General features: G+C 38.5%; 1 protein-coding gene across 6 annotated transcripts in view; it reads left to right on the top strand.

The window, feature by feature from the left end:
• The window catches only part of LOC124722996 (LIM domain and actin-binding protein 1), a 234,311-nt gene extending 228,356 nt beyond the window's left edge, over positions 1-5,955 (top strand). For all 6 annotated transcript variants that reach the window (XM_047248167.1, XM_047248168.1, XM_047248170.1 and 3 more), the window contains one exon: positions 3,849-5,955. In XM_047248167.1, coding sequence (XP_047104123.1) covers positions 3,849-3,851 — 3 coding nt within the window. In that variant the 3' untranslated portion in view covers positions 3,852-5,955. The remainder of the gene's footprint in view (positions 1-3,848) is intronic.
• Positions 5,956-25,131: the final 19,176 nt, after the last annotated feature.

The raw sequence follows: 25,131 nt of genomic DNA, 5'->3' as shown, positions 1-25,131 counted from the left end.
CACTGTCTGTTTGGAGGGGCAGGATATAAAGTTTGAATTCTGAAGATTTTTTCCCCCCTAGAGGAGGAGGAGGGGGTGACAAATTCCCTCCATTCCCTTTCACTTTGTATGACCTTGAGTCAATAGAAACTAGATATTTACTGACAGAGTGAAACATGCTTAATCAAATTTAACAACAAAAGTAGATAGGTATTTGACATATTATTGTATATATTTCTGCTGCTTGTTGTTTCTAAGGTATATGGGAGATAACTGTATGACAAGATGTGTGACTACATTAAACAAAAATATTACTAACCCCTTTGTAGCATGAATGTGATAAATAGTTGTCCTCAGTGAGGGAGAGCTATATTAAACCTCACTAATGAAATGTTACATGAACTAAACTGCAGAAGATATTCATTGTGGATATTTGTAACTTTGCGAAGACTTTTGCCTGTAAGGATCATAACACATTGTTTTATAACTTTCGACACTAAGGCATCAAATACATACCAGTTGCTTGATTAGAACCTTCCTAATAAAACATGAAACAATCTTAACAGATATACTTTTAAAATACGTGCTGAATTGGAAACTGATAAGTACAGTGTCTGTCAGGTACTTTTACTAGTGATTTTTCTTGGTTGACACTAATGAAATGTCACTGCCAATAAATAAAAGGTACTGTTTGCTGATGAAAGAACTGAGTTGATCAAGGGGCCAACTACAGAATGTTTCATTTATTATTGTTCCAGTTGTAAGGTGCAAGAGTGAAATTGTCATGCTGAGTGACAGGAATGAAACTGTGAGAAATTCCTTTCTCCCTAACCTTGCACACATGGTCCTATGGTACACTAGTACATAGGGGCATTAGTGAAAAAATAAAGCAAACAGGACATGGAAAGTACCCTTGATATTCAGTTCCTCTCTTGGAACAGGACACAATTACATAAAAATTAACATGGGACATTAACACAGTAAAATTACATAGCGATAAAAATGGACACAATGGAAATAGTTCCCATAGCACACGGTAGCCTCACAGGAATGAAGGTTTTAGCAAATGGCAATAATAAATCATAAACATTTAAAAGTGTACACAGCTGTTCCATACCTAGCAAATACAAGAAAAGAAAAGTTGTGGGTACGCACGTGGTAGGCTACTGCAACCATTCAACATGCGGGGTACACTATCCACTGTGATACAATTATTACTGAAAATCCTGTGATGCAGAAGTAGCCTACTGATCTTGTGAGGGCCAGGGAAGGTGTGACAAATGTTAATCTAAAATTGGTCTGTGTGAACAAAATTCTTACGCTCTGCCACTAGCACTCAGGATGTCTGCAAAAATTGTTTAGCTAAAGCATGCAATACAGACTTGCCAACATCACCTTCTCTGCAACTGTACATGTCCAGGATACCATCACTGCACCTCATGGCAAGTCCTGTCTTTATATCCACACAGCACAAAAGACACTCACTACATCACCAACTTGCTCGGGCAGACATGTCAGTTCTTCGACATTGTTGTGGAAGTGGTGGTCATGGAACTCTTTCCATTGCTTGCTTCTCTCTGGAATAACCCCAGAGCTACCTCAAGGCAATGCATGGTGGAGAGAGATACCACTGCTTTGGTTCACTTTGCTCACAGCCGATCCATGTCATCTAATGAAGCAGATGGGCAGTGAGCATGCATGCACTGCAGCATGTTACCTCAAAACTAACCTCAAAATATGGGAATATAACATGTGGGATCTTACAAGGTTTGGTACTGTGACTGCTGTTATTATCTTGAAAATATGTTCTTCCAGTGATTTAAGGAAGTCAACTAATCAAGAAACTCACTTCAGCAAGTTATACTTCTGGAAATATCTCTCATTGTGTTACTCGAAAGACAAGGGTGTCTTTACACATTTTCACCTCATTGCCTTATGTAATTATCATCTGGGGTTATGCACTACAGTAAATAAAGTATTAATTCTGTAGAAGTGACCAGTAAGAATATTGTGTAAAGTAGATAACCGTACATCTTGCAGATTCGCTGATAATAATAGAAGTCAATTTTAGTGATAGTTTATTGTTAACACAGTGTGAAGTTTAAGTTTCTTTATTTGACTGTCTTTTGTTAATGCATACCTCGAACCACCCCATATCTCAGAAGCTGTTTTGATGAGATCTACAAAACAGAATTAATTAATTAATTAATGAAAATGAATGAATAAACAAGCATACAAATAATCCATATAATTAGTTTAACTTTAAGTCTAACAAAAAGAAATCTGAAGGTAGTTTCAGACAGTAAATAATAATCTGAAATCTCTTAAAATAGCTATTAATGGTCAACTGCTCAAAAACTAACAGTCAGCCCATTTTCAATACTGGTATACTGTTAGGGAACTAATATTGTTCACATGTTATATCCATCAGTGGTATGATATTCAGGACAATTGCTACAGGAACTGAAAAAAAATTGTGAACTATACAATGAGCAGTGAAATTGCACCACAGAATTAATAATAATAATAATAATAATAATAATAATTGTTTTTCAAGACTTTTGGTATATTTTTAGACTTACAGATCAATATACTGATTGTTAGGCAATAAAGGAAACTTTTCACAAGAAAACTGTGTCCTTCACAACTATGATACAAGAGAGTAGCCAAATTTACACAAAAGCACTGCACTTTCAGACAAGTACAGTAGATGGTTATAAATTTTGGATAAACACTTATAACAAGTACAGTAGATGGTTATACTTTTTGGATAAAAGTTTATAACAAGCTTCCTGTTAACATGATACAGGGGTTTAAAATCCTTCTTGTGTTCCAACAAGAACCTATAACATTCGTCTTGCACCATACACCTCAGTTATTGTTAGAAAGTCCATTTAACTTTATATAACCTTTATTTGTAAAAAAATGTCATGTAAATGAAGATATTTTATAAGATTGTATTCTCTGTATCAATAAGTATGTTGATACATAACGTTCACCCAAATGCACATGGAATGTGACTAAAGAAATACCATGTTTTTATTGTTTGATCTGTCCTTTATTACAGCAGCATTCTTTGTACAGAATGTAATCTTCAGGATGAAGTAAAGATCAAATCAAATGAAATTAAAGCAAATGGTTTATTGGAATTTTATATAAGAAAAATTATTATCTACTGCCCTTAATGCAGTTCCTGTTTTTACCTGTCCTGTTTCCCTTCATCTGTTTCTCACAGCAAGTTTCTTCCATCCCATTCCCAAGTCTGTTTCCATCATTCTATATAACATAAAATGCTTTTGTGTGTTTTACTACCCAATGTTGCTAATGTTAATTTGTCTATGAAATATTAATCAAAGATGTTTGCTGTTGCTTTTTTATATTTAAAAAATACTGCAGACATACTCTTACTATGCACTCAGAAAAGCCACTGCCTCAAAGAAAGCCACTGCATTTTCAGTGATACTATTCAGTTCCTCACTATTTATTTAGCACAACATACTTTTTTATGCATACATATGAATACTTGTCAGTGTGGTGTAAAAATGAAAGCTTATTTTACCAGGAACATTGTTTACTGCAGCACTAATAGAAATTTGCAAACCAAGAAATGAGGTAGGCCTAATGCAAAAGGAATAGCCACTGAGCTCTGCTTTTTTTTCATATCATTGCACATCTTTCTTGCTTAATTAATATTAAAGTTTTGTATGCACTTTGTCTTTTTGTATCCTGTATGTATTTGCACAAATTTTTATTAAGTTGCTCTGATTCTGCATTCTGTGTGATTAATTTTGGTCCTTTATATTTACTAGAAGTAATTATAAGCTGAATACATTACACACATTTGCTAACATTTGCTTTTTCTTTTACAGTGAAAATGTGACTGATGAAATAGAAGGTGCAAATTCTCTCATTGAAGCTCTCTGCACAGACTGCAAATATTGTATAAGGAATAAATTTTCATACAACTTGATGTAATTGCCCAAAAAATGTTAAATTAATATTAAGTGTCATTAATAAATTGAAACCTTTGTAAAGTATTTAATGTCTATGTTTATAACTTTTCAGTGGCTTTTGTTGAAAACATATTTGTGTAGCCATGTAATGTTTCTCTTACTTTCAATTTAATATGTTAACTAATGGAATTACTTAACTAAATAGCATTGTCTCTCCTGTCTCACTGTAGTTAAATGTAGCTGTTACTAATATTGGTGCTGCTACTGTATTATTACAGCTGTTTAAACTGCTTAAACTACCTTTTTGTTAATAATTTTTTCTACTTTCAGAAATATTGTGTACCAAACTACCAAACATTCTAAAAAGCATTCAATGGTAATATACAGTAGCAAAATTGTGCCATGTCATGAAATGAAACTGCTGTGCTATTCAAACTGACTTGTGTACAGTAATTATTCCTCTTTAATTCTCTAACATAGCTAAATTTTTGACAGCTATAAATTTTCTTCATATATTGCATACTGATATACAAATTTTAATTGCACTGAAACTGGTAATAATGTATACATATGGATTATTACAAATGTATTTCTTGGCGTTTTGTTTAATTAGCATAAATTTTTTGTTACTCCAATATTTTCATAGTATTTTTGAGGTGATTGTGGATAAAGTCACAAGATCTCTCACGTATGTATATCATAGACTTTATTGCTTTGTTGGATATAATTTGTTAACTAGTTTTGAGATGTACATTTAAAAAAAGTGTTGTCATTTGCAACAATGAATTTGAATATTTGATAATATCAGGTGTAGCTGATACCTGCAATTTTTAAACTGTGTTGTCTCATTGAGAAATTGTTATTCCTTACAATACTGCTGTAGTTATTAGTAGTGTCTTATGAACCTAAGGTTCCATGAAGTTTTGTTTTATAAATGTTTAAATATGTTTGAATACAAAAAAATTTGCGTAGTTTTATACACTGTCACTATATCACATTTTGTTCATTATATCACATTTTTATGATTTTAGAAATTATTGTACATCATCATCATTTGATGCTAGTGGGTAGCTTGAACACACTGCATTGTGCAGCAATTCATTGAAATAACACAAACACACAGTGTGTTTCTAAATCCCACATTTTGCTATTTATTGCTCCTTCAATCAAGAGCTGTAGAAACTAATATTCTGTCTCTGAAATGGAAGGATGGAGGAAAGATTATGAGGAATGGAGGTGGCAGATGGATGGTCAGGAGAGAAGACGGTGGGGGACAAAGGCATCCAGACAAATTGTGTACTATATGTCAATATATCTAGATTTTTTCTTCTAATTTCAGTGAATTGTTTATGTAATTCACACAACTAAACCAAGTGAATATTCATGATCTTATTTTCTTGTAGTTCCTCACATCAGTTACAGGAATAGCACTTCCTGTTCTGAATTCACTCGTATGTATGGTGCTGATATTAAAATGCTAAAAGTTGTGCGAAGTGTCAACATATTATTTTCCGTCTCTTTTTGCCAGTTTTTAAAGGCATGCATAAGATAGGTAACTATAGTATCTTCAATTTTAGAAGACAGAGATTCTGTGAATTTCAATGATTTTTCATTTCATAAAAGAATTTTTCCAAGACCTCTAAACAAATTTGGTGCTGTATGCTTTATGAATAGCTTTAGAATTTCATTGGAACATTCACGATACCATCACAATTAAAAGTGATTTGTATGATGTACAGAGCTCATGTTCTTTGAAACATAATTAGTATCATTGTGAGTATCAGTTGTGGAAGTGACTATGTGCATTTTCTAGGAGCACATATTCTGAGCATATGAACAGTCTTCCCATCTGTTTATATTTTTTTGATCTTAAAGTTTAATGTGCATAAATACTAAAATCTGTTATACTGATTTTCATTTATGTAATTGTGTAGTTTTCAGATGTTTTTCATTTTGGTATACTGATGTCAATATATGATACGTTTGTATTATTAATTATTAATTAAACAAATGTTGAAGCATATTACTGTGTAGCCTATTAGCCCTCTGTACTGTGAATCAGTCCTCTTTATATGTTTATGCACATTAGTCTGTGTATTAATGACAGTACAGAACTGTCAGTATTCAGTTTTAAGTTCTCCATTTACTGACAATACCATTTATAGTAAAATGTCATTTTTAACTGTCTGCTGAATTTATTTTGCATACTGTATAGAGAGTATCAATTAAATAATGGTACAAACACCACGAGAGTGTCCTGGGACTGAGATGAGAAGTAAGGTCCATGGAAGGACATGGTGTAAAACCTATCTATGTTGAGATAATAGTATTTCCACAGATTTTTATCATGCATACCATTTTAAGTGTCTGTATGACATGTGTTCCAACCCTTTCAGAGCAACAACATGGATGACAAACATATCAGACAGTAGTTTTGTGGATCACTTCTGCTACCTTTCTTGCAGAAAGAATTGGCCTGGACTTCCTTGCATCTATTGGGCATAGTTTGTTAGAGGACCCTACATCATGATATGGTGAAAGGAGGGGCTAATTGAGCAGGAAATTCTGTATAAAATCAGATAGGGATTCCATTGTACCCTGGAGCTCTGTTCAATTTTAGCACCTCGTGCTGTTTCTTAATGCCACTGATCGTAATATCACTTGTCTTTGCAACGTTGTGAGAATTAAAATGGGGCTGTACTAATATATTTTCATTGGAAATGAACATTTGAAAATGAAGTTCAGCATTTCTGCGCTTTTTTTTTTTTATACCCTCAGTTTCAGCTCCTTTGTCATCCATGGGTGTCTGGACATGAACCTTAGAGCCACTAACAGCTGGGTCTGTGAATTATGTAAACATTGCTTCATATGTAAAAATAGATCAGCTAGGCATTTGTGTAGACAAGTATTTAAAACTGCCAAACTGAGCATTGTTCTTAAACTGTGCTTAGGTTGGTAGCAGACTAGTTGTGATTAATCTCACACAGATTCAATCTAGAAGTAGCTCACAGCCTTGATTCACAATCAAGCAAACTGTGCATTAACTTATATGAGCAGTTTTCCAGTGAGAATCTTTTGCAACTCCAATTTTAATTTTGAATTACTTTTTCATTAATCACTGGAGATGGAGCAGATATGTGGATATGGCTTATTCAGTTTTTTAAATTTGTTGTTGTGGGTACTGCATTGTATAGTGTAATAAAGTGTATAAAAACTCCAAATTTAGAAAGTGGCTAAAGATAATGAAACAGAGAAAATATACAGTAAAACCGATTCTCCAACTGTAAATTCTTTGGTCTAGCTTAAACTAAATTTCAGTTGAAGAGTTCAGATATCTTCTCAGATAAAATCATACTCAACAACAATACATATCAAAATAGGGACATTTTACTAAGAGCTCTCTAACCTTGTTAGGGTAAATACCTTTATGGAGGCATAAAAACTCTAATGGTTACAGCCTTTTTTATCATTCAAGCTATTTTGTGACTGAGATATATATTACACATTGTCCTTACATCCTGTAAAAGCCTCATGAGAATTGCTGATAGGGAAATTCCTCAAACTTGTCCGCAGCTCGTGGTCTTATGGTAGCATTCTCGCAAGTCGCCGAAGCGACGTCAACTAAAAGCCCTTTCAATATGGCGACCAAACTTCCCCGCATGGTGCCTCCTGGCCAATAATGCCATACGATCATTTCATTTTTCCTCAAACTTTATTAAAAAGGAGATGACATAGCATCCTGGTGTATGTAAATCAAGTCACAGTGCTAAGAATTTGTTTTCCAACTGAATTTAACAACATTGTGCACAAACTAAGACAAGTGATTATTTTTCAGAAGCAGCTTTTAATATAGTGTGAGAGGGAAATGATGTAATGTCGCCTTTTTTCATTGTATTATTGCGTCATTGAAAAAACAGAATATGAAAAAGTCATGTCACAATCTGCTATGTAACAGTTATAGCAGCAAGTTATCCGTTGTAAATATACTTTAACATTTCAGCCTGCATTTCGGAAGCTGTCTGTGGCGGTCAGTAAAAGAGTCATACTCATGCTCATGTTGTGATGTAAAATAGAAGCAATATTTTCAAGACAAAATGTCTAAAAGTGAAGCCTAATTGTTGTGAACCCCTTACATGAGAATGAAACATGTAACTATAGACTCTGATGCAGCAGAAAATAGCTCTGATTTAAGACTTGTACATTTTCAATTAATGACAACTACCACTGAAAGGCTGTATCCCACTACAGAGTGAATGCACTGAAGGAGAGTGCATTAATGTGTACAAGAAATAGCTTAGAAGTAGTCTAGTCGCTAACTACTTTTCAAACCACTAGGATAAAGAGCACAACAGACTATGTCAACTTCAGACTAATCATATTGTGCATAAATGGTTCAAATGGCTCTGAGCACTATGGGCTTAACATCTGAGGTCATCAGTTCCCTAGAACTTAGAACTACTTAAACCCAACTAACCTAAGGACATCACACACATCCATGCCCGAGGCAAGATTCAAACCTGTGACCGTAGCGGCTGACTGAAGCGCCTAGAACAGCTCGGCCACTCCGGCCGGCTATTGTGCATAGCCATTGTGAAAAATTACTGTAGTAGGTGCCTCTTCTGTTACAAGTATGGTGGACAGAGCACTGTCAAGCATTGGAAATGACAGAATGTGTTGTGTCTAGACAAGACAGCCTAGACACAATGAGAGGAAGCCGAAAGGCACGCGCTTAAACTCACGCAAGCTGGCGTGAGGTCTGAAACAGGATACGTAATGAATGCTATAAAGAAAAGTACGTAGCTTCTGGAATACTTAACTTTAATCCATAATTGTAGAACATCGCTCTTGATGATACATGCTTCATATAATAAATATCAATTGAATACGGCGCCTTGCTAGGTCGTAGCAATTGACTTAGCTGAAGGCTATGCTAACTATCTTCTCGGCAAATGAGAGAGTCTTCGTCAGTGTAGCATCGCTAGCAAAGTCGGCTGTACAACTGGGGCGAGTGCTAGTACGTCTCTCTAGACCTGCCGTGTGGTGGCGCTCGCTCTGCGATCACTGACAGTGGCGACACGCGGGTCCGACGTATACTACCGGACCGCGGCCGATTTAAAAGCTACCACCTAGCAAGTGTGGTGTCTTGCGGTGACACCACAGAATGTATCAACAATTGGCAACCATATTGCTCCCTTTTTGTGAAACTGATGCTTGGGATGGGGCCAGGGGTTGAAACACTGTGCCAGAGCTGCCTGTTTATGGATGCAGGCCTTTCAGTTCTGGAAGGTATGCTCTATGGTGACATCAACATTTGGCCAGTAAATGAAATGCTGCACTAGTGCCTTCATTTTGCATATCCCCTAAAGTGATGTTTAAAGAAGCTAGTGAATTGACAGGTGAAGTTTGGGTGAAATAAAAACCCAGCATTCCGAGTCTTCTATTGCTAATGGAAGTATACTGTCAGTTACATTAAAGCAGTGTCATAGTAAGAAAAATGTCTGCCTTGCCATGTCTGTATTCTCAGATGAAATGCTTTGGCCAACTACACTGCTCTGCAGACAACACACTGCAAAGTAATGGGTTGCAGGCGGTTTATATCACACGGGGTCAGACATGCACCACACATCAGAGGCTGCTATACAGGTGTGGGGTGTACACAAGGGTTTTTAGATTAGGCAACTCTCCACCTAGTACAGGTAACTATAGTAGTAGGAGACCCAGAAGAATCAGTGAAAGATCCAAAGAAATACCCTACACAGGCAAGAGTATTAAAATCCTAGTGGTTAAATGCTGAGTCATTTGCAACAAATTGCCAGAATTTGAAGTGCTCCTAAAAAGCAGTGGCGCTCACATATTAGATACAGAAAGCTGAGTAAAACTTGAAGTTGACAGCAGTAAGATTTTTGTGGAAAATTTATGTGTATATTGAAAGGGTAGGGCACTGGTAAATAGATGGGGTGTATCTGTCACATTAGCCAAGAAACTGAGATATAAATTGAAGCTGCATGTGAGATTGACTTAGTATCAGGGGTGGGCATAAAACTGTAATTGTATCATTCTGTCAATCTGCAAACTCAATCCCTGATGAAACTGAAAACTTTAGATAAATCCTGAATTCACCTTTACATAAGATCCCCAGTCATACTGTAACCATCAGATGTGACTTTAATCATCCAACAATTAATTGGGGTTATTACAGTTTTGGTAGTGATGGGCATGACGACACATCCTGTGAAACATTACTAAATGCCTTCTCTGAAAACTACCTATAACACTATTCAGAACCCCCCCACCATGGTGGAAATAGATCTAATGGCAAGAAATAGACAAGACCTCACTGTTGTCCACATCAAAACTAGTATCAGTGACTATGAGGCGGTTCTACAACAATGATCACCAAAGTGTAAAGGACAACTAAAACAAGTAGAAGGGATTATATGTTCAGTAAACTAGGTAAAGGAAAAGTAGTATCATGTCTCAATGAGGAACTTGAAAATTTTAGCTTAGAACAGGGGCCTGTAGAGAGATTGTGGCTTAAGTTTAAAAGAATAGTTGACCAAGCACTGGACAGGTATGTGCCCTGTAGAACAGTTCATTATGGAAGGACCCTCCATTGTACACAGTCACTGTAAAGAAACAAGACTACTGCATAATAGGTGTGAAAGAAAGGATAGCATTAGAGATAGAGAGATACTGAATGAAACATGTTTGGCTGTCAAGAGAGCAATGCATGCAGCCTTCAATGACTGCTGTAGCAGAATACTGCTGAAAAATCTCTCACAAAACATAAAAAATTCTGATCATATTTAAAGAGTATTACTGGCACTGAAGTTCATGTCCAGTCACTCACTGAAATGATGGGAACTGAAACTGAGGATAGCAAAGTGAAAGTAGATCTACTTCATTCAATTTTTGAATGTTCCTTTACAAAGGAAAACCCAGGAGTAATGCCACAATTTTTAATCATTGTACCACTTAAAAGATGACTGAAGTAGATATTAGGGTCAGTCTTGTCGAGAAGCAGCTGGAATCAAAACTGAATAAAGCCTCAAGGCCCAATTGAATCCCCACCAGCCCATCTCCTAACTCAATCTGTGGTAGATCTCTGGAACAAAAAAATCATGCCCAGAGGTTGCAAGAATGCACAAGTCACATCTGTGTACAAGAATGGTAGCAGAAGTAGTCCACAAAACTGCCGCACAATATCCTCGACATCCATTTGTTGTAGACTCTTAGAACATATTCTGAGTTCAAAGGTAATGAGGTACCTTAAACATAATGACCTCCTATATGTCAACCAGCATGGACTCCAAAACCATCGATCATGTGAAATCCAACTTGCACTTTTCTCACATGATATACTATGAAAGCCATATATCAAGGCAGTCAGGTAGATGCACTATTCATTGATTTCAGAAATGCATTTGACTCAGTGCCACATCTATACTTATTATATTGTAATGGAGTATCAAGCAAAATTTGTGGCTGGATTGAGGATTTCTTGGTGGGGAGGGCACAGCATTTTATCTTGGATGCAGAGTCATAAACAGATGTAGGAGATAACTTCAAGGGTGCTCCAAAAAAGTGTGTTGGGCCCTTGCTGTTCATGTAGTATATTAATGTTCATGTGGACAGTATACTTTCGGCAGGTGACATATTCATTTATAATTAAGTGCTGTCTGAAAGAAGCTGTACAAATATTCAGTCAATCTTGATACGATTTCACAATGGTGCAAAGATTGGCAGCTTGCTTTAAATGTTCAGAAATGTAAAACTTTGCACTTCATAAAAATGAAAAAAAATGTAGTATGGTGGGATTATGATATGAAAAAGTCCCAGTTCGAATTGGTCAATTCATACAAATACCAGGGTGTAACACTTGTAGGAATATGAAATGGAATGATCCCATAGGCTCAGTTGTATGTAAAGCAGATGGCAGACTTCAGTTTATTGGTAAAATATAAGGGAAATGCAATCAGTCTACAAAGGGGATTGATTGCAAATCATGTGTGTGACCCATCCTACAATATTGCTCAACTGTGTGGGACCTGTACCAGACAGGACAGACAGTGCCACTGAGTGTAGACAAAGAAGTGCAGCACACATGGTCAAAGGTTTGTTTGAACTGTGGGAAAGTGACCCATCCTACAAGGTACACATCCCTCAAGTGTGTGGGACATGTACCAGACAGAACTGACAAGGGCACTGAGTGTGTACAAAGAATGGCACCACACATGGTCAAAGACTTGTTTGGTCTGTGGGAAAGTGTCACTGAGATGGTGAAAGAACTGAACTAGCAGATGCTTGAAGATAGACATAAACTGTCCCAAGAAAGCCTACTTACAATATTTGCAAGAATGGGCCTTAAATGATGATTCTAGAACTATACTACAAACCCCTACTTATCACTCTCATAGTAATTGTGAGGACAAGATTACATTAATAACAGCTCACAAAGCGGCATTCAAACAGTCATTCTTCATACACTCCACATGTAAATGGAATGGGGAAAAGCTCTAATAACTGGTATAATGGGACATACCTTCTGCCATGCACTTCACAGAGGTTTGTACAACACTAAAACATGGAAAAACGCTGAAGGTCACAATTGTACCTAAAACAGGAATGACCTTAGGTTGTATACAGGATTATTAGCAATAGCCATAAAAGTGAAACCAAAAAAAACTACCTTGTGAAGGTTTACAGTAATGTGGTAATAAAAGACAATGCTCATATGGTAAGATAGAATGTGATTTTTAAAAATACAGCACAAAAAATCATCTGGGGAAGAAAAACAACACTTTTAAAATATATAAACCATGACGTCATACAACAGGAGGAAGCAAACTCCATGTCAAAAGAGCTTACAATAAGACAGACACATTGTTTGACTTACCATATGGAGACAATTCCCTTAAACACAAAATATGGTCTGTTCACATCTGTCATATATGCACAACCTTACAAGCTAAGAGAAACCAAAGGCCTATGGTGATGTTGTACCAGGAAGCTTGCCACGTGGCAACACTACGGATTCTAACTATGGAAGGCTTTGTGTGAATAATTGGGACAAACACCCATTGTCTGAACTAACGTAAATTCATAAACTCATTTGAAGATGCACATCATAGAATCAAAAAATGCCTGATTTTTGAACAATAACTGTTCATTTAAAAGCTATGGCGATTTGAAGTAAATATGTTTTGGAACCTCAAATTCCTCAAGCAAATTTAATTTTTCCCCTTTGTTCTGTATGTGCAGGATTATAAGATTTTCCATACTAGGGGACTGATCACCTGAAGCTTTTTTGTTAGCAAGTGTTCACTGAATCTGACTGTAAATGACCTTCCTGTCTGTCTGATATATTTGGCCAGACATTCTGGGCATCTAATTTATAAATCCCCAATTTCAAAAATAAATGGTTAGTGGGTTGCTCACTATGAGGTAGAGCACACTGAATCAAACTACTCTTAGAAAAAACAATTTGGACATTAGTCTGTTTAAATAACTTTGCTAAATTATAAGAGCAAGGGCCTGATCCATGTAGCACATGTGCAAGTGTGGTGACTGAACATGCAGAGGCCCATTCCTGCATATACTACTTATTCTGATTGACTCCTTATGCTTTTTCACAACTATCATTGGAATTGCTCACTGGATTGAGGATATTGGAGATATTACTCTCATAGTACTTTATAACCTGTCTACTTGCCCAGGTAAACGAACTCTTCCTTCTGGGACACAGGGAGGTGCACTGGCCCCAGACTGAATGCACTTCACAGATTAATGATGGGTATGCCAGTGTGCCAGCCAGCCTTTATGTGAGTTTCTGGTGGCTTTCAACATCCACTGAGGTTAATACTGGGCTGGTGACCACATCCTGCATCAGATACACAATTCTCACTTCGAAAAACATTTTCACATTTGACCACACGATTTACAACAGCCACAGACAGAAGGGTACATGGATCCCCCCCCCCCCCCCCCCCAGGGGGGGAGCTGGCAGAAGCTTTAAAATGCCTTTGGGAGTGGTAACTGCATTGTAATGATAGTATATATACAGGTTTTGTTGGTTCTCAAGTTTCTGGAGTCACACCATACCAGATCTGACCTGGCAATGACTGTATAAAAGGCATTGGAATGGATGGATGGACTTCTTGACCTTTCTAGTTATGCCTTGACTTGATTCTACATGGCAAATGACACTGGATGTGCTCCGTAAAACTTGGGTATTGCTGATTGTTTCAATGATATGTATGTTTCAAAAAGATTTGCACAATCTAATTTAGGCTCAAACAGTTGCTTGTACTGTGCAAATATTGTATCAAGTTTTTGGAATGAAATAATGGTTTAAACTATATCTACTTGATGTTGAACTTAGAAACCAAAAATCATAAAAGTATCTAAGAAGAAAATGTTATTTGTCATCCACCAACTTATTACAAACAGGGTTAGTGGTCTAACTACGTTTTTGTACTTAGCTTGGAGTGCAATTGAACCCCACAATGGGATCAACTGCCTGGTGCATGTCACCACTCTATGCAGAGCTTGCTGCAGCAGTGGTGAACTAATGCACCAGTACATGTCCTGATTAATCAGACACACAGCTGCATCTGTGTCCAGCTAGGAGTGCACCACTGCACTGCTGACTTCCACTACTAGTGTGAGGTTCTGCAGATCTGTTGGCTGCTAGGGCACTAACTGGATAGCACACAGAGTGCTGGTGGCTGGTGCTGTTGACTGCTGACCATGGCAGATAGTTGCTAATAGCTCTGGACGGTAGCATGAAAAATAAGTAAGTGACATCATAGAATGGACAGCATTGCCTTTCACACCTTGTGCCATGGTCAGGACATGATTTATTCACTCTAGCTATTCTGGGGCTTGTACACAATGTTGGCAACAATGTGAGCTTTCACTTGATTTGAGAAATAACAACAGTTAACTAAGTACTTTTTCTGTTCACCAATCACAGCCTCATAGCCCACAAGTATGTGTTGCTGAATAGTGCCAAGTTGTAGACACAGCCACACAAACTGTACCCAACAACATTGGTGACACACAGGAATCGCAGCCAGCATGTAGTCCACAAATGTACCTTGCATTCCTGGCCAAGGAGACAGTCAGTTGAACCCATCTGTTGGAATGGGAAGGATCAATTAAAGGGACTGTGGAAGTCATAATAGGTCAGTCTTCCAGTGCTACCTCTAATTGATGGCATCTGATTTTTAGATTCATCTTGGTGATGTATGAACACTGCCCCAGGTTGTCTAACACCTCTGTTGTATCATATACAGTGATTTAAGTGATAGTAATCCATTTATGTACTCTTCAAATACCCGCACTTTTGCTGAGGCCTTCAGACCTGTGATTCTGGTGATGCATGTGCATAATTGCTGGCTGATGCTGTACTCCCCCACTGGACTTAGGTGGTGTGGAAGGTGATACAGCTTCCAGTGAACAAGCATTATGTTCCCATTCACTGTCCAGTTCTGTGTAACATGAGGAGATGAATAATATGGACCTTACAGTTGAACAGCTCAGCATAGTTCAAATTATCCCTTTTCCATAAATTTGTGTGTTTTTCCTTCAATGTGGTGTCATGGGCAATTTTCTCCAGTGGTGAGCTTTGTGTATCTGTCTCCGCTTCAAGTCCATTCACTTCTACTTTTCTCAAACTGGCATCAGGATACTATTTGATAGCTTTACTTCCTCTACAGCAAAACTATCAACCCTGATGTACACTATAAAGCCTCTGTTCTCTTCTAGGGAACAGGATACAATTCATTAGCCAAAATATTTCCCCCTATGCAGTTTCTCATGCTGTGGCAGGGGCTCTTCTATAAATATTGAAGCTTGGTGTTGACAGCCATCCAGAATATCTTCCCTGTTCCCTGCAGAATTTTATCCATGGACACAATCTTAAGAAACTACACAGTTTAGTTTGGTTCCAAGGGCCTTTGAAATACCTTGAGGCAGCATGGTAATCTCAGTCATAGCTAGATGCAACTATTATCAGTCCAGTATCACCATATGCTGCTTTAAGAGGATCATGCTCTGAAGTCATGCTAGGAAATCTACTGATATCCAGATTTTCATCAGTGTCTGGAAGCTCTTCCCTTTAAACTCAAAATTTATTTATTTATTTATTTATTTACATTTTCTTAGTGTGGAGCCATCGTAATGACGGCTTTTTCAAAGATAAGATTTAATATTATGGTTATATTTACACTTATAAAATACACTATATTCTGTAGCTGTTGCTTCTTATGTCTATTTTTTTACATTTGTCACATTAAAACTGATATGCTAATGCCTCATGTTGCAATCACTATCTTAAAATTCGTTGAAAGAATATAAACAGTTTTATATTAGAAAAGATTTTAATTTTGTTTTAAGAACATTTCCCATGTGTGTTCTTAGAGTGTTTGGTAGCTTTTTATACCAAATCAAACCACTGATATATGGACTTCTATCAGTCATTTTTAACGTTGTTCTGTTATGTAAATAGTTACACTTTGTTCTAGCGTTGTGATCATGTACATCACTGCCCTTGATAGCTTCTGTTGGTTGACTTATAAAAAATGCAACTATTTTGAATATGTACAGAGAATATATTGTCAGATATTTGTGCTGCACAAACACTTCACAACATGAATCCCTATGTCCCATCCCATGTATATGTCTTATTGCTCTTTTCTGTAGTAGTAGTAGTATTTTTAAATGTACATCAGCTGCACAGCCCATAGTTCATTCCGTAACTGAGAAAGGAGTAAAGTGTTCCATAATATACTAACTTCAGTGCTTGGCTAGGAACTATATTTGCAAGCTGGCTGAGGAGATATATGGCACTACTGACTTTTCCACGTACGAAATTAATGTGGTATGGCCATCACAAATTTTCATCAACATACACACCCAGGAATTTACAATTACCATTTTCTGTTGCAGAGATATTACACATACTATTCATATTGTTGTGGCGAGAACTGCCTGATTTAAATGTCAGTAGTTGAGATTTGGTGACATTCACATTGAGTCCCTGATCACTGAAGTATTTTGTTACTTCTGTTACACCACTAGTAGCAAGGGATTCTAGCTCATTAGATCCACTCCCATAGAATAAGATTGATGTGTCATCTGCATAGTTTACAATAAGGGAGTTAATGGGTTGTGCAATGTCGTTAATATACACTCCTGGAAATGGAAAAAAGAACACATTGACACCGGTGTGTCAGACCCACCATACTTGCTCCGGACACTGCGAGAGGGCTGTACAAGCAATGATCACACGCACGGCACAGCGGATACACCAGGAACCGCGGTGTTGGCCGTCGAATGGCGCTAGCTGCGCAGCATTTGTGCACCGCCGCCGTCAGTGTCAGCCAGTTTGCCATGGCATACGGAGCTCCATCGCAGTCTTTAACACTGGTAGCATGCCGCGACAGCGTGGACGTGAACCGTATGTGCAGTTGACGGACTTTGAGCGAGGGCGTATAGTGGGCATGCGGGAGGCCGGGTGGACGTACCGCCGAATTGCTCAACACGTGGGGCGTGAGGTCTCCACAGAACATCGATGTTGTCGCCAGTGGTCGGCGGAAGGTGCACGTGCCCGTCGACCTGGGACCGGACCGCAGCGACGCACGGATGCACGCCAAGACCGTAGGATCCTACGCAGTGCCGTAGGGGACCGCACTGCCACTTCCCAGCAAATTAGGGACACTGTTGCTCCTGGGGTATCGGCGAGGACCATTCGCAACCGTCTCCATGAAGCTGGGCTACGGTCCCGCACACCGTTAGGCCGTCTTCCGCTCACGCCCCAACATCGTGCAGCCCGCCTCCAGTGGTGTCGCGACAGGCGTGAATGGAGGGACCAATGGAGACGTGTCGTCTTCAGCGATGAGAGTCGCTTCTGCCTTGGTGCCAATGATGGTCGTATGCGTGTTTGGCACCGTGCAGGTGAGCGCCACAATCAGGACTGCATACGACCGAGGCACACAGGGCCAACACCCGGCATCATGGTGTGGGGAGCGATCTCCTACACCGGCCGTACACCACTGGTGATCGTCGAGGGGACACTGAATAGTGCACGGTACATCCAAACCGTCATCGAACCCATCGTTCTACCATTCCTAGACCGGCAAGGGAACTTGCTGTTCCAACAGGACAATGCACGTCCGCATGTATCGCGTGCCACCCAACGTGCTCTAGAAGGTGTAAGATCTCCGGATCTGTCCCCCATTGAGCATGTTTGGGACTGGATGAAGCGTCGTCTCACGCGGTCTGCACGTCCAGCACGAACGCTGGTCCAACTGAGGCGCCAGGTGGAAATGGCATGGCAAGCCGTTCCACAGGACTACATCCAGCATCTCTACGATCGTCTCCATGGGAGAATAGCAGCCTGCATTGCTGCGAAAGGTGGATATACACTGTACTAGTGCCGACATTGTGCATGCTCTGTTGCCTGTGTCTATGTGCCTGTGGTTCTGTCAGTGTGATCATGTGATGTATCTGACCCCAGGAATGTGTCAATAAAGTTTCCCCTTCCTGGGACAATGAATTCACGGTGTTCTTATTTCAATTTCCAGGAGTGTATATAAGGAAGAGAAAGGGTCCAAGGATTGAGCCCTATGGTACACCTTGTAATACAGGTTCACTGATGGACTGGGAGTTCATGATTTTATTATCTAGTTTGTATGACAATTTGGTGCTTTGCTTACGATTTAGCATGTACATGGTTAGAAGATTCGTGGCTTGATCCCCAATACTATAAGATTTTAGCTTTTTAAGAAGTACCCTATGGTTTACCGTATCAAATGCTCTTGTCAGGTCCAAAAATATACCTGCAGTCTGCATCTTCTAGTCCAACAGACAGTAAACTTCATGGATGAACTGTGTAACTGATGTGGTTGTACTTAGCTCTTTTCTGAAGCCATGCTGCGAATCTACAAGCAGTTTATGTTTTGTGAAAAAGGCAGTTAGCTGAAAAAGGATAATGTTTTCGAATATCTTACTAAAAGTGGGAATTAATGATATTGGTCAACAGGTGTAGACATCTTCCTTACTTCCCTTTTTATACGCTGGTTTCACTACACTCATTTTTAGAACTGTTGGATAGACGTTTTCTCTAATGCTGCAATTAATCAGGTGAGTAAGAAGTTGAGAGATTTCTTTTAAGCACACTTTAGTAATAGCACTGGATATGCCATCCCATCCAGATGAAAATTTTTTCTTCAGCACGTATATTGCCCTGCGAACCTCCTGCTCATTCACTTCCACAAATTCAAATTTGGCACATTGGGTGAGATGGCATCGGGTCTCTACCTGTGAATCTATAATATGGGTTGATTGTTCACCAGAAAAGTAGTAGTTATTAAAAATATTTCATATAGTATTTGGGTTTTTGTAATGGTACCATCATGTCTTATGCCGAGTGGTTCCATGTTCATCTTGTTGGGACCTTTTCGGTATTTGTCAATCAGCTTCCAAGATGCTTTGCTTATGTTGTCAGACTGTTCTATTGTTTTGCTGTTAATCTGCTTCCTTGGGTTAAAAATTTCAGTTTTAAAAGTTTGCTTGGCCCTATTGTATTTTTCGTTGAAAACCTGTATAGTAGTAGCTTTATAAGGATGGTTTAGATCATGTACTTGCTGCCTGAGCCTAATCAGATTTAGTGGGAGTTTTAGTCTAGGATTACTTCCATTTTGACAGTGTTTAACTACCTTCTGGATTTCTCTGACTGGACAACTATATTCATAATGATGCAGTAGGGCTGAGTAGAATTCATTCCATTTCTCATCAAACCCTTTTACCTGGTACACAGAATCCCATTTCTCATTTGCTAGTTTGTCTTTAAGAGCATTAATATTTGAGGTATTCAGCATTAATTTCTGTAGCACAATTTTTGTTATTTTAGGCATAATTGAATTTATGTATTCTATCACCTGACAGAAGTGGTCAGAATAAAGAAAATCTAAGTTACTGTAATTTACATTATCTAATACCACAATCTATTCTAGTGGAACATGTGTCCATCACTCTGGTGTCAGAGTTAACTATGTTTACAAGATTGTATGAGGTCAGTACATCACTGGGTTTCAAGTTTACTATACTATTTGAGTTTGCATCTATATTAAAGTCACCTTATATAGCAAGGTCATTAGAACCGGCCTGACCAACAATAGTACTAAGTTTATTCATAAACAGCATTACATCAACATTTGGTGGCCTATATACTCCAATCACTTGTTCAAGAAAGGAAATTTTTTTAGCTTCTATCTCCTTATTAACATAAACTGCCACACCATCACCTTTATGATTTTGCCTACAATAACTATTTGCTAGTATGTAACCTTCTAATGTATAATATATTATTGCACTGCATTTTAGCCCATGTTCCATTATTACTAGTACATGTGGCAAATGTTCCTCTATGAATATTTGTAGTTTGTCTAGTTTGTTTCTGAGATATTGCACATTTAAGTGCATTAACTTTAAGGGTGTTATCCCTTTTTGTTTATTTGCCATCTTGCACGAATCAAAATTGTTTGAGTTACACTTTTTATGACCTTTTGCATACACTGGTTTTTTAAAACTGTCGTGCAATGACTGATCACTTATTTCAGAGCCTAGCTTCTCTTTGCATGAATGGGACATATCCGAAATACATCCCCGAAAACTATTATTATGGTCCTTTATTCTAAAAAAAAGTCTCGTAGTTGTAGCCCAGAGCAATTGGAGCTTTCTCCACACTGTCTTTCTTGCACAGTTTGCTTATGTGGGAAACTAGCTAGGCCTTCCCTTTCCTGTTTAAGTGGAATCCGTGTTTTGTGTGTTCATCATGACTCATCTTACTTAAGTCGATCAAATGTACATGGCTAAATTTATCACACAGTTTCTTTAGCTCAGAATTGTAGTGACGAATCTCTTTGTTTACACACGACCACAGTGGTAAATCATGTTGCACAGGCACGTTTGTGATGACAATGTTCATATTCTCAGGCCTGAACAATACCAGATGCCTGAAATTCTGTGTCCAACACAAATCTGCAAAACGTGCACTATACATCACCATTTATACAAATTACTGCCATTTCCACTGCAGTGTTTGTAATGACTGGGAGCACTGTTCTAGTTCTGATTTAATAACATCAGGTCTGCTGTTTGACTTACCTACCCCATCTACTCTGTCACCAGAAATTGTTACCCCAATGCTCATGTTTGGCGTGCTCCAATCTCGCACATGTATTGAAGTGGGGAGTGTTACAATCTGTCAGCATTTGTTCCATTCATCCTCACCTACAACATGCCACTTTATTATGAAAATGCTCCCCCTGTTCGCATGCAAAATCAACCTCTGCCAGAGCTGTGGTATTCAATGCAACTGAAAGTAATATTTTGGGTAATTCATCTCTAATTTAACACAATACACTCATTAGCAACACTTCCAAAAATGCACCAAGAGCATGCTACTCCACTTTATGGATAATGGAATCATTCACACTACCATTATTCATGAACTTATAGCCATTGCCAGTTATTCTTATTATCTGATCCGTGAACTTCCCAATACTTTCTTTCAATGCTGTGATACTGTTCAAATATTTCCTGCAATACATACTTGTATTCTTGGATTGGCAAGTCTCCAAAAATCCGTCTTGTAATATTTCAAAGGCGTCTGTTTCCCACTATTTCTCATGGCACCTGATAAATGTTCACACCTAGCCCACCAATTTTAGACCTGTTATCTTCAATAGCTGTTACTCACTTCCCGAAGCTGCTGCCACTTCAGGTTTTTCAAAAAACACCATGTCATCTTCCCCACGCCTTTCAAAAAACTGGAAGACCACAATAAGAGCACTACAATCCAGGGGCAACAATTACAAATCAAGTCTTACCAGAATTTCCAACTTCTCTCCCTGTTTCAAATTCACTAGCTCAATTTATGGGGATAAAGTATCACTACACAATTGTGTTACTTCATTGGGTGAGTGCTGAGCCCTGATATGGATACCAACCCACTCTGCTGCAACATTTGCTCTTGTAGCCTTACTGCAATTATTTACACCATAGCTAAGGACTCAGAGAACTACAATACATGAATGTGTGTATAAACCTGCAATGCTCCAATACTGCTACCAATTATGCCTGGGCTCAGTTCCATATGCCACTTCTGATGTCAGATTATAATGGCCCAAGTGGCTGTAAATGTAGTCAGGATAGACAGCTGATATCAACCAAGCAGCCTGTAATGGATTCCATCAGCAGTTGTGTATGAGTGACAGGGTTGCAGCTAGGACTAGTTTGGTGGTACCTCCTCAGAGCCAGCAAGGAGCTACTAATGAACCCAGTCTTCAGTGGGTGCTATTTTAAACTGGGTTGGAACCCCCAAATTTTTTCACCTATTCTGTAGACTTTCTCTATTGGTAGATCTGGTTGGCTTACAAGTATCTGAAATCTGTACCTGCTACAAAAATATTTTCTGTAGTAGTAACATACCTCAAAAATTTAGTGTGGGCAGCTAACTTATGCAGCCTCAGCAACATGTGTGATTACATCTGTTGAAACCCACTACATGAACAGTCATATGTCACGTCCTTCATTCCCAAAGTGAGTGTCCAATTTATGTCAGTGCAGGGTGTCCAGAAAAGGACTCCCTGATTTCAAAATTAAATATCTCAAAAACAAAGATCGATAGATGAATGCAGTAAACGGTATGTTTATTGTGAAAGCTGTAAGAAGTTTATACATCAGTTTGAAATAATAGTTACAAATGCTGCTAACAGATGGTGCTGTAATTGCCATACGTAATGCCTAGTATAAATAGTGATCTGAAGCCCAGAGCGATCAGTTCCAATATTAAAACGTGAAAGGAGGTTAGCGTACCGAAGGAAGAGATTAAAACCATGTACTCCATTGAACAACCCGTTTTTCTGGTGGTAGAGTACCACAGGTTAGAAGAGAGTCCTACGGCAACAAGGCGAAGTTTTCAAGCACGATTTAATGTTCCAAAAGGACCCAATGTGAAAACCATTCGTACGCTCTTCGCAAAATTTCAACGAACAGGCAGCATAACTGATGATCTAGTGGGGCATGTTGGCCGCAAGCAAACTGCAGTTACGGCTGAAAATATCGCCACAGTTTCTGGAATTATTGAGCTAAATCCAATGTCATCTGTCCGAAGAATTGCATCTGAGACTGGTTTGAAGCGTTCCAGCATGCAGAAAATACTGAGAAAGAGCCTACACATGTTTCCATTCAAAATTCAGACGCACCAGGCCATACCTGTACGAGCTGTTTAACAAAAGGTTGCCTTTGCTAATCATATGCTCACAATGATTGATAGTGAAGGATTTGATGTTGGTTGCATCTGGTTTACAGATGAAGCACACTTCCACCTGAATGGATACGTGAATAAGCAGAACTGGTGATTTTGGGGTTCCGAAAAGCCATATTGGTGTGAAGCGAAACCCCTGTATTCTCCTAAAGTTACTGTGTGGGATGCAGTATGCAGCAGAGGCATTATTGGCCCTTTTTTCATTCGAGAATCAATCACTGGTGCACGTTACGTTGCAATTTTGGAACAATTTGTTGCCACACAGCAAGCGTTAGAGGATCGACCAGGTACTGAATGGTTTATGCAAGATGGAGCCCGACCACATCGGACCAAACAAGTGTTTCGCTTTCTTGAGGAATACTTCGGGAATCGAGTCATTGCTTTGGAATATCCCAAATTTACTGGTGCAGGCATGGATTGGCCTCCATATTCGCCGGATTTGACTCCCTGTGACTTTTTTTTTGTGGGGCACAGTGAAAGACATGGTCTACCCGAAGCATCCCACCACGCTGGACGAGCTTGAATCAGCGATCTCTGTGGCATGTGAATCCATTTCGGTTGAGACACTATGAAATGTGATGGCGAATTTCATTCTTCATTTGTGCCACCTCTGTAGTGCCAATGGTGAACATTTCGAAAACATTGTGATGTGATTGTTTGCAAAGATTGTTTTCATATGATTATTTCACTTATGTATGCTGATATGAGCTGTACAGCGTACAGCGCCATCTGTTAGCAGCTTTTGTAACTATTATTTCAAACTGCTGTATAAACTTCTTACAGCTTTCACAATAAACATACCGTTTACTGCATTCCTCTATCGATCTTTGTTTTCGAGATATTTAATTTTGAAATCAGGGAGCCCTTTTCTGGACACCCTGTATGTTCTTATGCTGTCACACCCCATTTTCAGAGTTCCTAGTATGAAATGGCATTAGAGCTTTGTTGTAGTCTCCCAGGTCCTACAAGCTAAAATTTTGGGTCTCTCTCACTGCATCCATTGTGGATGACCTGGAAGAACTTGTCCATCAAGTGCTTATTGGTTGCATATCAATAGCGCTAATAAGCTTGTCATTCATAGTAGCGGGAAATGCACAAAAATCAGGCTGTACCATAAGCACACACACTTTTACCTCCTGGTGAAGTGGACATATTATACGGTTTAATATTCAAAATTCAAGCTTAGTAATTATGTTGTTTTCATCAACACTGTGCTTAAGTACAAATTCTAGTGTAAGCATGCTCTGAGGAAGGTTGATAGTTGAGCAAAACAAGTTTTTATCCCATATTGTCGCAATCAAGACCCTTAAAATTTATAATAAAGTCATTTGACATACTGAGTCAGTTTAAAACAAAATATGACAATAGTAAAACATACTGATAAGCAATTGAATCATAGATCCTTCCCTAGTTGTATGTTGCACACTCCCTTGCTCTCTGATTATGGCAGTCAGTCATTACTGCATGGACCCAAGATCATGGAAGCTCTAGGGTGGAAGATCATAGAAGCACTGGATTTACATGTTAGTACATTATCACCAAACACCGATGAACAACTGGCCTGGATGGTCAGATCACAATGTAATTCACATGCAACATTGCCAACAGGACCTGCTACATGCCCAGTAGGACTGTAGTGAGGGGATTTAAGGTACCAGGCAAATTTCTGGAAATGCAAAGTGTTAATAATCTTCTGCCACAACTGAAGAGTAACACATTGTCTGATTGAATAAACAAGTTTCCATAGGGGAACTGTAGGCAAAGAAATTGCTGCAAATGATCCCAACAAGTACTTTTATTGTTTGACTGTGAGGGGAAGTGAAAGACATACAAGAGGTTGTATCTAATTCTCCATAAACATTC

This window comes from Schistocerca piceifrons, chromosome X (genome assembly GCF_021461385.2).
Source record: "Schistocerca piceifrons isolate TAMUIC-IGC-003096 chromosome X, iqSchPice1.1, whole genome shotgun sequence".
Classification (NCBI taxonomy): Eukaryota; Metazoa; Arthropoda; class Insecta; order Orthoptera; family Acrididae; genus Schistocerca; species Schistocerca piceifrons.
The sequence above is the reverse complement of the archived record's forward strand: the minus strand, read 5'-3'. Positions and strand labels throughout refer to the sequence as shown.